We start from the raw sequence: 16,603 nt of genomic DNA, 5'->3' as shown, positions 1-16,603 counted from the left end.
CCCTGTTCAGCCCAGGAGCCTTTAAGAACCATCCTTTCTCAGTAGGCGCGCGCTCTCTGGGATGCAGCCTGGTACGAGGGGCAAGGTGTGGTGCGTGTTGAATCAGTCTACAAAAGAGCATCGGCTGTACAACTTCCTCCCTTTCAACCCAGAGCTAGGCGGCTTCTACCGGTCACACGGCAACTGCACCCTAGATAAGGACGACAGCGGTGGCTCCGAGCGAATGGTGAGCCGAGGCCAATGAGGATGGCCTGGAGAGAGCGGTCTTGAGTCTGTTAAAAAAAAAAAAAGTATCAAATTCAGGCAACTGAACTGGTGTCTCTTCCAAACGCGGGCAGGAGCCGCAGCCCGGGGAGGGGAGCTGCGGCGCAGGGACCGGCACATGGGCTCCCGCCGGCGCCGAGAAGTTGGGGAAGGCCGGTCCACGCGGGGAAGTTGCGGATCCGGGGAAGTTGCGGATCCGGGGAAGTTGCGGATCCGGGGAAGTTGCGGATCCAGGGCAGGGAGGTGCCCGTGCTAGACGGCGCCGTGCAGGTGCCCCTGTCCCGGCGCTGGGGGGCTCGGCACACAGCGGGCCCGGCTGGCAGGCTGCGCCCCGCTCGCAGCAGCGCCGGGCGGGCTGTCCGGGTCCATAGCGCGCTGCCCGCAGTCAGGGGCTCCGGGCGCCCCGGCGGGCGGCGGCGTCCTCACCGGAGACGGGCTGCGCTGGGCTCTGCGGAGCGGGAGAGACGGGCTGAGCGCTGGCGCGCACGGCAGGAGCCGCCCGCCGAGGGCTCCGCGTGGGCACGGGGCGGGGACCAGGCGCACGCGGGCACCTCGGGCGAGGCTGCCCGCTCTGCCCCCCTCGCGGGCTGGGCGCGCTCCACGGCCAGGGCAGCGTCCGCCGGGCCAGTTCCCGCTCCCCCACCCCGCGGGGCTCGCCCCAGCTGATGTGGCCGAGCAGGTGTGAGCGCTTCCGGGCGCCGGCCCCCCGGGTCCTAGCGCCCGTCCCGGTGCGGCGCGTGCTCAGCGCCTGGAGCCTGCTGCCGTTCGGACTGTGGAGCCCCACAACGAGTCCCCTCCCCAGAGGGTCTCCCAGTGGCGTTAACGGGGGTGGCACAGGCACAAAGTATCCCCCATCATCAGCCTCAGCGCTATTCTTTCAGTGCCTTGTTGCATATCCCCCTCCCCCACCAGGCAGAGAGGACCTACACTCGCCCTGGGACTAGTGCTCGTCCTGCTCTTTCTTCCTCCCCCTTTTCTGTTTCTCTCCCTCCCTCCTGCCTTTTCCCTCTGCTTTCTCTCCTCTGCTTTCGCTTTGCTGCACCAGCTCCGCATTCCACCTCCATGGGCTTCAAATCCCCCTACTAAAATGATCAGCAATGAAATAGTTAATGCCGATCTGTAAAATGTAAGCCTCTGAAGGCTTTAGTGTCAATCCCTAGTGAAATGGCTGAAGGATGGGGGAGTTCCCACCTTTCGGTCATTGTGTCAGGCTGTCTGCAGACCCAGGAAGTTCACGCTGCATTGGTTACGCTCCCTTTGTGTTTGGAAGGTTTTCTTTGGAATTGTGAGGGCTCGAAACTTTTTAAAATGAAAACTGAGATTCTGCAGAACCACCATAAACTGTGCAGGCCATATAAATGCATCAAGTAGCCTGGATATGGTCCCTGGGCCAGGTGTTTGGCACTGTTGTCCTAGACATTATGGACTAGATTTTCAATAAAGTTTAGCATGTTGGGTGCAAAAAGCTCCTTTCAAAATCTGGCTGTGATTATCGCTGCTGACTGAGTGACTCTCTCCAAGTGCATGCTGCTTTCCTTAGCTAACTGCCCCAGTGCTCCCCGGAAGACCCTACCTAGGCCCTTGAAGTTAGATTCCTCCTACTCTCTGCCATTCTCTGCACCCCTTCCTTTGCTTTGCAAAGGAGGAAGGAAGATAACAGTGATCTGCCCACAGAAGCTAACATGTGAGGGGAGCTCAGCAGATCACTCTCAGATCTTTGTTCCCACCCACCTAGGACCAGCCTGGGGGTGGGGAGGTTGCTTGCTGCCTAAGAAGCATAAATTGTGAGGCAGAAAAATGGGGATCCTTCCAATGCACAATGAGATCAGACCTATTTCCAGAGTTAGATTCTTGGTGAGGGGAAGGGTTAAGTGTTAAGTGTGTCTGGGCACAGCTTTTCTCTATGTAAGGGGAGGCTGTGTGGGAATAGATGTTACTGAGAAGTCATGGCTGCAGCCAGCATTTGGGTAAGTTGAGGTGGGCTAGAGCACCTGACCTCTGCAATGGCATGTGAATCCCTGTAGTAAACAAAGCAGGTATTTTCTTTTATTCTATAATCTAATGGGAAACATGGGAAATTGATGAGATTTTAAAACTCTTTTGTCCTGCACCCTTTCCTAGCTATTCCCATGAGCCCTAACTGAACCCCCTCCCCTAGCCTATTGATCAGGGTATTTTCCCTTGTATCTCCAGGGTCTTTATATGCCTGTGAGCTGGAGACAAGTGGGATGACTCCTCGTCTAACATAGGGGGATGAAGATTTGAACCAAGGAAACAGAATAGACCTTTCCGTCCATCCTGCAGGTCACAGGCCGCATATTCTTGCAGTCAGGGCTTGGAGCTATGGACACTTCACAACTGTGGATGTGGGAAAGACTTGGCGACCAGTCGGCATCCCTGAACAATTCCCCAATAACATCAATAACCAGCACTCCTGAAGCATCTGAAGAAGTAGGTTTTTACCCATGAAAGCTTATGCCCAAATAAATATGTTAGTCTTTAAGGTGCCACCGGACTCCTCGTTTCTACCAGCAACCCTGTCCCTGACCTCAGGCAGGGATCATTCCTTATGTTCCCAAATATCTAACCTCTTTCTGAATGCATGAGCACTGATACTGCCATGGGCTAGTCAATAACTGTCAACAGGTCCTCGGAGCCTGTATGGACTCTCATTGCCAGAATTCAATAGCTGTCTATGATCATATACTGACAGCACCTATTAGATGTGACGCAGCCATGGAATGCTTGTGATTGGCCAGTTTTTCCTATTTTAGGGAGACCCAGAAGCTATAGATAGCTTTAAAAGCTGCTTGCTAGACAGTCCCTTTGCAACTAGGCTGGCTTGAAAGGCGCTGATCCAAACTGTGCTGTGTCCACTGCTAATACTACCTCACCTCCTCTGTAGCAGCCTTCATCCAATAGCCTCCCTGTGCTTTGCAAACATGAACGCTTGCAACCCTTGTGAGGTGTGGGTCTTATCCCTGGTCTACAGAAGGGAAACTGAGACATAGGAAGGCTGCCAAGAGTCACTTAGCATATTAGTAGCAGAGCTGGGAATAGAATTTGGTTAGATGTTTGGGGCCTTTCTCTCCCAGCAGAGGCTTTCCCTCTGAAACACACAGAAACCAGAGTACTTCATTATTGTGCTCCTTTCTCAGGTGGTGTTCAGTAGGGCTGTGTAGTAAACAATTAGCAGTAAATATTGACTATTAGTGGTAAATATGCCCAGTGGCCTGTGATGGGATGTTAGATGAGGTGGGATCTGAGTTACTACAGAGAATTCTTTCCTGGGTCTCTGGCTGGTGAGTCTTGCCCACATGCTCAGGATTTAGCTGATCACCATATCTGGGGTCGGGAAGGAATTTTCCTCCAGGGCAGATTGGCAGAGGCCCTGGGGGTTTTTCGCCCTTCCTCTGCAATGTGGGGCACAGGTTACTTGCCGGAGGATTTTCTGCACCTTGAAATCTTTAAACCATGATTTGAAGACTTCACTAGCTCAGACATAGGTTAGGGGTTTGTTACAGGAGTGGGTGGTTGAGATTCTGTGGCCTGCATTTCTGACCAGTCGATCATAGACGATCATAGACGATCGTAATGGTCCCCTCTGACTTTAAAGTCTATGATTCTAAGTAATTATGCTTTCAGAAAGTGGTCAAATGTTTTCTCCTCTGCCCCTAGACAGTACTGTACCAGGCTGCTAATATGAGGTGCTATAAGCATGAGGATGTCAGAAGCCCCAGAAGGAACTATGTTCTATCTGAGAGAAGAAGAAAGGGAAGGCTGGATGGGACCGTTAGTGTCCTAGCTTGCAGCTGCAATGGTCTATAAGAGTAATAGTATGGGAAACTGCTGTAGCATCTGCGTATCTGCCTCTAGACCTTACTGGGTGACTCTGCTTTCCACAGGCCTCTGTAGGAAACAGGATAGCTACCACCTGCCTTCATTTTTGTGGGACAGTTAGTAGTGATAGATCTATTCTCCAAACAGAGCTGAAATATTTTCAGGGGCTGGTGCAGCATCACAGTACAATAGCATTCATGCCACATTGTGACATAACTCATTCATCCCCCAGCACAAAGCAGTAAATGTGCAAAGCACAGCTGGCGTCCTCTTCAACACACAGGTGCAGCCTGTGGACATGACTGGTCCCAGCATGCAATGCACCACCTTCATCTGAGCACTAAAGAAACATTGCATGCTGGGGCTAATCATGACCACACCTTTTCATTAACCATAAAAGCAACTTGTAGTCTGCTCTATTTATGTAAATTAAATGCAACCCTCTGGATTCTGGCAAGCTGCCAGTGCAGCCTGCCTTCAACTGAGCAATGCTTGAGCTCTCCTAATTCAACATAGTCATAGATTCTTAATTGTATCTTTCCATATTTACTGATAAATGAATTAAATATAATTTCTTAAGCACATAAGCACTCTAATGCTGCCTTCTGTACAAGGATCTCAAAGTATTTCACAGGAATTAACCATTTAAGCTGCATAACTCCCAATGTGAGGCTGGTATTATCATCCCCATTTTATAGGTGAGGCACAGAGAGTGATTAAGGAATTGCCCTAGTTCACATAGCAAGTCACTGGCAGAGCCAGGATCAGAATCTGCATCTGACTCTATCTTGTGCTTTAACAGACAGATCATAAAACAGCATTGTAACCCAGGATAAAATCTCAAGATGAATTCTGCTCTCAAATCCACTTAGCACTCCCATTAAAATCAATGGGATGGGCATGCATGTATCTGCTCAACTGGGCCTGAGGTTACTATGGAGAAGGCCTTGAACTCTCAGTTTATTGCAGAGCAGCAGTACAAAATAGGACAGAGGTAAGCAAGGAGTGACTGTGCAAGTAGAGGGAGGGAATAGAAATAAATCATTCTGTGTGAAGCAAGAGTTAGTTCCCATCTGGAAAGCTGTGTGCCATGTTAGTTGCCATGCCTCAAAAGTGGTCGCTGCCTCTAAGAAGATGAGCTTAGTGCCAGATGGCCTGAGGTAATGGAGCAGATGAGGGAGTCTCTTATTTCCCTGGAAAAGAGGTGACCAAAGTTTCCTAATAGAAATTACAAAATGATGATAAAGAAAGTTAGGACTAAAAACCAGGAATAACTTAGAATTGCTCTAAAGCAGCTAGGAGAGAATTATTTGTGGATGGTCTCTAGGAAAGCTTCCCATATTCTTTTCCAAAGACACTAATTATAACTTGTTTGTATCACAGTAGCACTTAGAGCCCTATTATGCTAGGCACTACGGGCCCATAGTGAAAGACAGGCCTTGCCTTGAAGAGGTTACCGTCTCAATAGATAAGACAGACAGCATTAGTTCCATTTTACAGACAGATGAAGTGGCTTGTCCAAGATCAAACACTGGAGTCTGCTGCAGAGCAGGAAACTGATCCTAGACCTGGTGAGTCCCAGTCTTGGGCCTGAACTACAAGGCCATCCTTCTTCTCCACCAGTGTTGCCAACTCTTTTTGATTTTCACAAATCTCACAATATTTGGCACTTTTCTTAAAGCCCCAGCTCTCTGAGTCCTGTGATCATGGGAGAATCTTGGCTTTTATTTTTTGGGAGGGAGAGGGGGGAGTTTCTAGCCCTTGTGGTTACCCAACATATATGTGTTCTGCTTTTTCCTCATGCTCTTTGGGCCCTGACTCATGATCTCAGAACATTTTGGGATGGCAATACTGCTCATCCTAAATATAAAATCCAAATACAGAATTCACTGTATGAACTTTACTTTCTCTCTATATAAAGTTTGGTGAAATGATTTTATGGGGGTGGGGGAGGAAGAAGAAGCTCCATGCTTCATGGGCTTCTCCTGTTCAAAATATTCCATGCCTAGCAGTTTAGCTTCTGTAAATGGAGAACAGAAACTGCTCTTAAAGAGCTAAAAGACCAGAGAGCTGAGCACATGCTGCTTGAAAACAAGTCTCTCTCCTTTTCTTTGGTGTCTGCCTGGAAACACTGTTGCATTAGGACCCTGAAGAAGGCATTACTGCTGGAGGAAATCACTGGGTCATGCCAAGAAACAAATTGCTTCCCAAATATAGTCATGCATGGGGGTAGAAGCAGCTGGGTCTCAGTGGAGAGACAGGCAGTTATGGTTCCCCATCCCCCGATTTGGATCAGGAATCTCTCTGCAAACAGAATTTGCATTGAGGAATGACTAAATATGTAGCTGTGGCCTGATGGAGGGATGTTTTAAAACCCTCTTTCCACTCCCTTAAAAGAAGCAAAATGCAGCTCAGAAGAAGGGAGCTGGATTAAATGGGAATCACCAAATATTAACAAATTAAACATTCAACAAACAAAGGAAACCAACATTTAAACTCTGGGTTCAGAACAATTACAGAGAATAGACCAGCTAAACTGGTGGCTAAAGGGATAATGTAGGTTCAAAATCATTTGCAAGTCAGAAACTCCTTACCCGTTTTGCAAAGCAACATAGTGTAGATAACTAAAACTGAACAATTATTTTTTAAAACCCAGACTGGATTTTTGTTGCTTTTGCATTTCAGCATAGATGTGTCAGTTTTACTTTTGCTTCCATTTGTTTTCAGCGTAAGGTTTCCCTGTGCTAAATAATGCTGTAATATTTGCAGTGCAAACACTTTTGGGGGGGTGGCTTTAGAAAAATGTTTTGATATGATTTTTCTTTCTGACTTCCTGGAGACTTTTGTATTGCTCTTTTTTGTCTTGTACAACATTAGGCCTCAATCCTGTCATCGGATCTGTGTTGGGCAGAACCCTGCACCTGCACGGAGTCCTGGGATCGGAGATTTGATGGATCTAACTGCAGCAGCTTTGGGCCTGCACTTATAAAAAGCAGCCTTTTGTGCCGAGTGTGGCACAAAATATTAGATACTGAGCAGATAACTTGGTACACACTTAGGTGATAGTATGTGGTCATCTGAGAGTTGGTAGTGTTGATGGGGATTTCCTTGCTTCTGTGGTAGTAAATCTCAAGCATTAGGAATGTTACTGCTGCTTGTTTGCTGAATTGCCTTTTAAAAGAAATCAAGAAATGTCTATTATTTTGGTGGATTTATTTAGTGTAATTCTTTCAAATTCTGTCTGAGTTGTGGCAATTCCCGTACACACAGCAGGTGACACTGTAACAATAAATCAGGTAGTAAGAGTTTGTCTCTTTAATTAAGAGATTCACCTGGTCCCTGGAGGTTTAACCTTATGTGGCCCTGTTAATGCACTGAGCCAGCCAGAGCGTGTCTGTAAGTGACCTGGCTGAACCAGGCAGGGGCAGGGCCACATCATCATGCTTACCATTGTTACTGCTGCAAGCAGCATGAGGAGGCTTCTAGGAATGGAGCCCAGGCCAGAGTGGAAGTTAACCCTCTCGTGCCCAGGAACCCTTCAGGTCCAGCACTGCTGTTCAGAATCTCTGTGATCAAAGGTTAAGAGAGGGATATGCCCCATGCCCAAATGGAGAGGCACTGTGGAATGGTGTCTAGTGTAGAGAAATTACATGCTAACTTCTCCCTGTGTGGGAAATGGGAAAGAAAGGGTAACAGACAAGCTAGAGGAAAGCATCTAGGCCTGTCTCTGTCATGGGCTTGCTGTCTTAATTGAGGCCAAGTGCCCCAGTGAAACCCAGCACAAAAACTGGGTAAAAAGCAAAGGTCTCCCAGAAAAGCAAGTGCTGCATCCAAGGTCAGCTTTCTTGTGAAATACACTACAAAACTCCTGGAATGGGAATGGCATGGGAAAACTGAAAGCCCCTGTCCCCTAGCAGCAAACTGCTATGCAAACTAGTCCAGTTACGCAATGGGAGGGATTGCAAGCTTTACAGAAGGCTGCTCTTTATGGACATTCTCTCCTCTCCTTGGAGCAAAGGTTGGAATTAATTCTCCTATTGCAACTGAAACTAGCTCAAACAAGTATCTATGTATGTCAATCACATAATAATCATTCCTGCATCCTCAGGGTGTGAAGCCCTAGTCCAGATGGGTGCATCACCCTAACCTGCCCCCCAGGAAATCCCAATGGAATAAAAGAGAAACAATCAGGCTCTTCCCTGTTGTCTGTTTCCCCATTCTGGGGACTGTTTGCCTTTCCTCTTTCAGGCCTGTCTGTTTTCTTACCCATCTCATCACTATGTGCTTAAATGTCTTTGTTGCATAAGAAATGAACAGGTGTTTGTGCAGTGTTTTTCAGATGTTGCATATGAATATACTCTGGGAAGCTGCTTATCTCTCTACACTTGATTTCACATCCCTGGTTTCCTTCATTCCATGGGGTTAAGAGAACTGTAGTGTGTGAGCTCAAAAGGAAAATTTAACTCTGCCCTCCCAAAATGTCTCAAAAAAGCTATTGACTGGAAAAGAGAGCTCTGTTAGCCCTGTTTGACAGCGTGCCAGTGCCAAGCTGGGGAACACACCAGGACAGGGTGCTGATATCCAACAGCAAGCTGAACTTTAGTTAGTGCCACGCACAAAGTACATATAGTTAGCAGGGGTTAGTGACAACATTCCTATTACAGCAGCCCTCAATCAGGCTTTTCCATGTCAACTAGCATCTGGCTGTTGAAGGCCCTTGATTCATCAGCATCTAATTTTCCTCAGAAAAGGCAGCAGTTATCTTGTGATTCCAGTCAGACCATGTGGTGTTTGTGTGTAATTAGTTCTCAGAGTCTAAAGCCCCCATTATCCGACTTATCATTAGCAGCCAGAGCTGTGCTGGAATTTAAAGGGACAGTGTGGTATTTAACCACACATGTTTGCCAAACAATTTTGCTTTGATTTGTTGGCATTTATTACAAGAGGTACTTCAAGAAAATAACACTCTCTCCCTCTGAATGTCACAGCTACCATCTACCTTGCCAGTATTGGAACCATAGGAGGCAATGATGCCCACCGCACAGCAAGCAGAGCTCATAGTGAGTAGATCCCACTACTCTCTACAGATCTTATGAAAGCATCAGATGGATCCCTTGAGAACAGATCTCCATTTTCCACTAAGCAAATTGGGACACAGTCACCCTTTCCTTTATGTTGTCTTCACTGACCTACCTGAATCTTAAGAAATTCTTAAGCAGTGCTGACTGTAATCATCACAAATTGGTGCCAAGTAATCCCAAGCCTCACTGATTTTAACTGCTAATCCTCATTAACCCTCCTTCCCAACTCTAGTCAATCCCATCTTGTTCTAGCAAATTCCCACCAAGTTGGGCTAGTCCTAGCCAGTTTTCATGGATCCCAGATAACAGCAAATCTAGCCCATCCTCGCTCATACTCACAGTTCTTAGGCAATCCCTGTAAGAGTGAATTGCCAGTGCCTCCCCATCCTCACGGCTCCTTTTCAGTTCTAAGGATGTCACAGCCGTCCTTGTTCACAGAACCTCAGGGAATGCAGCGATGTACACCAAGATTTTTAAAATATGTGCTGAGTCTTAAGGGACTTGTGGGCTGGGAGTTTAAACAGCTCCTGAAGTTTCCAATGCCAGCATGCTCCTTCGCCTGCCTCTGAATCTATCACACAGTTGGCAATGACAAGGGGGAGAAGCCCACGGGCAGCCACACTAGATTCTTGGTCACTGTGTAGCTTGTTAGCAGCCCTAATGGAGAATGTCTTCTGTTATCAACCTGGGGACTAAATTCTACCTCCCAGTCTCACCTGGCAACGGTAACCAGGGAAACCTGGAAGTGCTCCTACAATAGAAGAGAGTTGAAGCCCAGAGGCCTCTCTCTGGAGGCTGAGGGAGAGATTCAGCTCTCGCCCACTTCAAAGTAAATCGGGAATAACTTCACTGGCTTCCCTCCAGTTACTCCGGGCTTACGCTGGGGTAGCTGAGAGCAGAATCTGGTCACGAATAGCTACGCCCTGTTGAAACCAAAGCTGGGCTGAGGTGTTTATCCCAAGGCCAGGACGTTTGACTGTGTACCCTGACATAGACTGAAGCAATGAGCCGAATTCAGGCCAGTAACAAAATGCCCATTGACTTCAATGGATTAGGATTTGGCCCTGGAATTTTAGGGTCACTGATGCAGTTTTGCCAACTCTCTGATTTTTATTGTGAGTCTCGGAAAAATGCAGGGGGAGGAGTTAAGGGTTCCCGTGAATTGCTGGTATCTGCCTTCAATCTTGGGAAGGCTTGTCCTTATTAAATATGGCCACCATCTTCCATTACTCGACAGAAGCCACAGGCCGTTCTGAGGGGAAATGGTGGCCCTTTTGTCACTGTGTGTGGGTCTGGCAGGGGACAGGAGGACATAGAAGTGCTGGGAATGGGGCTCTGGGTACAGCAGGTGGGGCAAGAGTGCTGAGAAACAGGACAGTAAATAATGAGGGGACAAGTGGGTAGGGGGGATGCAAGTAGCAGACAGAGGGGAGCAGGAGGAGACTGTGATGGGCAGGAGACTGGAGGGGAACATGAATGTGGGGGACATGTTGTGGGGGCCTGCAGGAGAATGGGTGGGGCAGCTGCCTGTCTTGTCTCCTTGAAAAGGAGCTAGAGAGGGATAACATGGCAGGTCCCTGTGCCTATGGGATATGAGTGTGTAAGTGGTGTTCCCTCCAAGCAGCAGTCAGGGAGACCTGTGTATGTGTTTCTATGAGCATGTGAATGTATTTAAGGTTGCATTTTGATCCCGAGATGATCCCATGCAAACTGGGGATAGGCAGCAGTAGCTTCCCTGAAGGTAAAAAAAAGTCAAGAGATGGGTACAAAACAGTGTGCTTTATTTGGCTTTAAAAATCATGAGATTTTTAGAAGTCTGTCTCATTATTTTTGAGACGTCCTTGTGGCACCTTAGAGACTAACAAATTTATTTGGGCATAAGCTTTCGTGGGCTAAAACCCACTTCATCAGATGCATGGAGTGAAAAATACAGTAAGCAGTATATATATCACAGCACATGAAAAGATGGAAGTTGCTTTACCAAGTGGGGGGTCAGTGCTAACAAGGCCAGTTCAATTAAGGTGGAAGTGGTCTATTCTCAACAGTTGACAAGAAGGTGTGAGTATCAGCAGAGGGAAAATTACTTTTTGTAGTGACCCATCCACTCCCAGTCTTTATTCAGGCCTAATTTGATGGTGTCCAGTTTGCAAATTAATTCCGGTTCTGCAGTTTCTCGTTGAAGTCTGTTTTTGAAGTTTTTTTTTTTTGAAGAATTGCCACTTTTAAGTCTGTTTTTGAGTGTCCAGGAAGATTGAAGTGTTTTCCTACTGGTTTTTGAATGTTACAATTCTTGATGTCTGATTTGTGTCCATTTTTAGAATCATAGATATTTATTCTTTTGCGTAGAGACTGGCCGGTTTGGCCAATGTACATGGCAGGGGAGCATTGCTGGCACATGATGGCATATATCATATTGGTAGATGTGCTGCTGATATATGTGATATATGCCATCATGTGCCAGCAATGCCCCTCTGCCATGTACATTGGCCAAACTGGACAGTCTCTGTGGTCAATGGGAGCTCCTCTGACAACTCAGGCAAATGGGTTGTGTCTGTGGTTAGTTCCTATTGTGATTGGCTTCACCTTCCCTGGGTTACAGGTGGCTGTGGTTTGAGAGAGAGAGGCTAAGGGAATTAAAATAAAATGTTCTTGTAGTGGGTCACACCACCTATCACCAGCTCTATGGGAGGCTGCTGCTGCTGTGGGAGGTCTCCATTCACGATAAAAGTTTTGTTGGATTTTTAGATAATGTGGTCTGCCTTCTTTCCTTTGCACGCCTCTACTGTTACACTGTAAAGAGCACTATCTCTTGGCATACGACAGTCTGTACCAATATTTGTAAGTCTAGGTTAGGTAAAATTGTTAACACTGAAAAAGGCTGCCTGACCCAGAAGCGCTTAACACTTAGCCTGGGAGTTTGCAAGCAGGCCTATCTGGTGCTTCCCTGGCTGAAATCTTGACTGCTCTGTAGACAATACAGGAAGGGAGAGTGTTACTTAGTTCAATGAGTGTTTTGGGTGTTTTTTAAACATCTCCTTTGCCATAATTGCTCTGCTCTGTTTGGTTGCTGGTGGTCAGACACAAGAGCAAACTTAGCATATTACTGTTGAACCCCACTGTCGGGCTTGTGCTCAATTCAATGAACGTTGCAGCCAAGACACGCTGGCCCTTTGTGGTGTGTAGGAGGCTTATCCACCAAGTGAGCCAGAAGGGAGAGCCTGGAATGGTTCACCTCACATTATCTTGAGACAGAAGTGGTGTATTTTGCCATGAATTTCCCACTGCAGGCATGCATGTATGTGCACACTCCTACAAAAGCTTAGGGAGGCTTAGGCAAGTCGCCTGCAGCCACACTTTTAAAAGAAAAGGAGTACTTGTGGCACCTTAGAGACTAACAAATTTATTTGAGCATAAGCTTTTGAGAGCCACAGCTTTCTGTTGTGTGGTTGCTGGTGAGTATTTGCTTCAAGTTAGGGGGCTGTCTGTAAGCAAGGACTGGCCTGTCTCCCAAGATCTGTGAGAGTGATGGGTCGTCCTTCAGGATAGGTTGTAGATCCTTGATGATGTGTTGGAGAGGTTTCAGTTGGGGGCTGAAGGTGATGGCTAGTGGCGTTCTGTTATTTTCTTTGTTGGGCCTGTCCTGTAGTAGGTGACTTCTGGGTACTCTTCTGGCTCTGTCAATCTGTTTCTTAACTTCAGCAGGTGGGTATTGTAGTTGTAAGAATGCTTGATAGAGATCCTGTAGGTGTTTGTCTCTGTCTGAGGGGTTGGAGCAAATGCGGTTGTATCGTAGAGCTTGGCTGTAGACAATGGATCGTGTGGTGTGGTCTGGATGAAAGCTGGAGGCATGTAGGTAGGCATAGCGGTCAGTAGGTTTCCGGTATAGGGTGGTGTTTATGTGACCATTGCTTATTAGCACCGTAGTGTCCAGGAAGTGGATCTCTTGTGTGGACTGGTCCAGGCTGAGGTTGATGGTGGAATGGAAATTGTTGAAATCATGGTGGAATTCCTCAAGGGCTTCTTTTCCGTGGGTCCAGATGAAGATGTCATCAATGTAGCGCAAGTAGAGTAGGGACATTAGGGGACGAGAGCTGAGGAAGTGTTGTTCTAAGTGAGCCATAAAAATGTTGGCATACTGTGGGGCCATGCGGGTACCCATAGCAGTGCCTCTGATTTGAAGGTATACATTGTCCCCAAATGTGAAATAGTTATGGGTGAGGACAAAGTCACAAAGTTCAGCCACCAGGTTTGCCGTGACATTATCGGGGATACTGTTCCTGACGGCTTGTAACATTCAAAAACCAGTCGGAGAACACTTCAATCTCTTTGTTCACTCGATTACAGACCTAAAAGTTGCAATTCTTCAACAAAAAAACTTCAAAAACAGACTCCAATTAGAGACTGCTGAATTGGAATTAATTTGCAAACTGGATACAATTAACTTAGGCTTGAATAAAGACTGGCAGTGGATGGGTCATTACACAAAGTAAAACTATTTCCCCATGTTTATTCCCCCCCCCTCCCCCTGCACCGGCCACTGTTCCTCAGACCTTCTTGTCAATTGCTGGAAATGGTCCACCTTGATTATCACTACAAAAGATTTCCCCCCTCCCCCGCCACCCACCCCAGCTCTCCTGCTGGTAATAGCTCACCTTAAGTGATCAGTCTCATTACAGTGTGTACGGTAACACCCATCGTTTCATGTTCTCTATGTATATAAATCTCCCCACTGTATTTTCCACTGAATGCATCGGATGAAGTGAGCTGTAGCTCATGAAAGCTTATGCTCAAATAGATTTGTTAGTCTCTAAGGTGCCACAAGTCCTCCTTTTCTTTTGCGGATACAGACTAACACGGCTGCTACTCTGGAACTTTTAAAAGAGGCCACTAACGAGGTGCTTTGGTTTGATGGGGCCTAACTTGATACCTTCTGCCTGACTTTTAAAAACACTGCAAACCATGCACAGCACTTCATGTCAGTGGGAGTGGCAGGCACTCTCAGCCCCTTTGACAGTCAGACCCAAGCGGTCGCAAAACGAGGCACCTGAACTCAGTGGTAACTTCTGAAAATCAGGGTGCCAAGTTCTGTAGCCCCCTTTTCCCAAGAAGGTTCTACTCCTCCCTCTCGCCAAGCTGGTGTGAGGTGAGGCTAAATAGACAAACATCTGTAAAGCACGTTGCTGTCCTTGGAGAGAAGGGACTAGAGAAGGAGAAACTATTAATTATTTTGATCAGGGTTTTTATTCAGATAAACTATTTTAAAATGAGATCAGGGCTTTGATTCAGTTTAGTCCTCTCATCCTCCTGTGCTGGTGCACCTGTGGCGGTCCAGGCAGTCCAAAACAAGCCGTCTGTGCTAGCGAGAGGCCCACTGCTAGGAGAAGTTAAGTAATGGCAGCTGAACTTTGAATTCCATTTGGAAACTGCTTTTATGGACTTACCTGATCCGTAGTGTTAATTGAGGGGAGTCCAATGAACAGCTCAGGGAAAGTGGGAGGTTCTCCCTAGCATTGCTCACTCACCATCCTCCTGGCAGACCCGAGGAGAAGCAGTGAGGGGTTCAAACCTCCCTCTGCCCGAGAGGAGCACTGTGAAGTGGGGCTGTGTGAGGAAGGTCCTGAGGGCTGTCAGAGGGGCCTGGAGGATGCAGGCAAATGACAATATCCAGCACATTGGCTATACATCCTTGCAGCCAAGTCTTAGCCCTAAGTGATGGGTTATTGCCCTCTCAGAAGGGTAGTTCTCACAGTGGAAGTGCTGACACCACCTAGCCCATGAACTGTAGCGCAGCAGGCTTTCAGCCACAGCCTTATCCCCCCCTCTGGGCTGGAGCAGAGTCAACAAGTGGGGGAGGGCATCACATTTCCCCTGGTTGGTGACTACACTGTCCCTTCTCCAGGAGCTACATGAAAGAAGCAGCAGGAGTTTCTAGTGGATGTTTACTCAACCAAAGAGTGTGTGTATATGAGCGCTATTCAGCAGCAACATCCTGTTGGAAACTGCCTGTGTTCCTTATTAACCACCTACCCACTCACTACATGTACATGATCTAGACTCCTGACCCATTAAACAGGGGCGCACAGCAAGGTGTGTGAGAGGAAGGATGCTGGGGACCCTGCAACACACCCAATGTATAATGAGTTACATACAATTTGCAGATTAGTGGTCAAGGGATAAAGCTGACCATATGTAGCAAGCAAGAAACATATATCTGTTGAACAGGGGGGTTGTTTACAAAGGAACAATGCCTGTTCTGAGCTTTGATTAATAAGGGACAGGCTGAAATGTATTTCTTTGTGCAGAGGCCAGCTTGCTGAAAAGAGACTGAAGATAGGCCCCCAGCCTTCACCACTAATCCCTACTTAGTCCCATTATCACTTAGCCCCATTATCACTTACCTGCCCTGGTGGCCCTCCTGCACAATTTCCTAGAGTCCCTGTTCTGAGTCCCAAGTGTTGTCGTTTCCTCCCCAAAATCTGCTCTTCTCCCTCTAGAGCTGGTGAGTGTGTGTCACTGCCTCATATCTCTGGAAGTTTGTCCCAATTCCTGCAGTGCTTAAGAGAGTTTGTTAGAAATATGGAAACAACAAATCTCTAAACTCTTCAACTCTGGATTTCCACTGTGCTCCGTTAGCTGTGTCTGAGGTTCTTTATGTCCACGTTTTCTGTGCTGAATACAATGTTGGCATTAAATATTAATTAACAATAACTTTTTCTGTGCCTGCTCTGCTTGCCTCACTGATGTCAGACAATGCTACCTGGATCACTACTAGCAGTCTGAAATCTGTTCTCAGATTCTAGCTAGTCCTCTCCTTGTCCTTGCCTGCAGTCTGCTCATTAGTTCCAAAGCCATTCTACAGATTCCTCCCCAGGATCAGCCCTAAGGAAACAATGGAGTGAGGACTCCAATGGATCAGCCCACATGATCACAAACACTGATAATTTCCCAGAGCAGCTGTGACAGACTGATCATTTCCTCCCATATCCTGAATGAATTTTACCGAATTAAGTTAAACCTTATTGAATTAGGGTTAATACTTTTAGGGTCCATTTGTATTAAAAATGCGATTAGTGTATGTGTTTTGTATGTAACTTCTCTAGGAGGAGGGGGATGCTAATGTAATTCCTCTGGTTATCAGTCCTTTGAAGTCACCCATGGAAAGATACATGTATACTGGTTCAGAGGTGGAGGGAGTCCAGGGACCAACAGACAAAGCATTTTTGGATAAAGAACCTGGTTTTAAACTGGTTCTTCCTGATCCAGCAAATGGACAGGACCCCGGTCCACAGCGGGCCTCAATATTTAGTGAAGTGATGGAAAGATTGGGCCTACTGAGACCCCAAAAGACTGTGATTGTTCTGAGCTGAAGCGGAACTTGAAACTACAAGGATACTCTTTCAGTGGGGTGCTCCTGCCAG

The 16,603-nt window shown here is 47.1% G+C and overlaps 1 protein-coding gene across 12 annotated transcripts in view; it reads left to right on the top strand.

The window, feature by feature from the left end:
- The first annotated feature begins 61 nt into the window (after positions 1-61).
- ARL13A (ADP ribosylation factor like GTPase 13A) overlaps positions 62-16,603 on the top strand; it is a 44,524-nt gene continuing 27,982 nt past the window's right edge. For 2 of the 12 annotated variants that reach the window (XM_043522223.1, XM_037908596.2), the window contains exon 1: positions 62-226. In XM_043522223.1, the coding sequence (XP_043378158.1) occupies positions 62-226 (165 nt within the window). Of the gene's footprint in view, positions 227-503; positions 535-1,039; positions 2,716-4,789; positions 5,099-5,604; positions 5,676-6,981; positions 7,152-9,092; positions 9,165-16,603 lie in introns of those variants that run through there. The other 10 variants (XM_043522232.1, XM_043522228.1, XM_037908597.2 and 7 more) reach the window with 10 other exon arrangements.

Source organism: Chelonia mydas, chromosome 9, assembly GCF_015237465.2.
Source record: "Chelonia mydas isolate rCheMyd1 chromosome 9, rCheMyd1.pri.v2, whole genome shotgun sequence".
Taxonomy (NCBI): domain Eukaryota; kingdom Metazoa; phylum Chordata; order Testudines; family Cheloniidae; genus Chelonia; species Chelonia mydas.
Note: the sequence above shows the minus strand (reverse complement) of the source record. Positions and strands in the feature narration are given on the sequence as shown.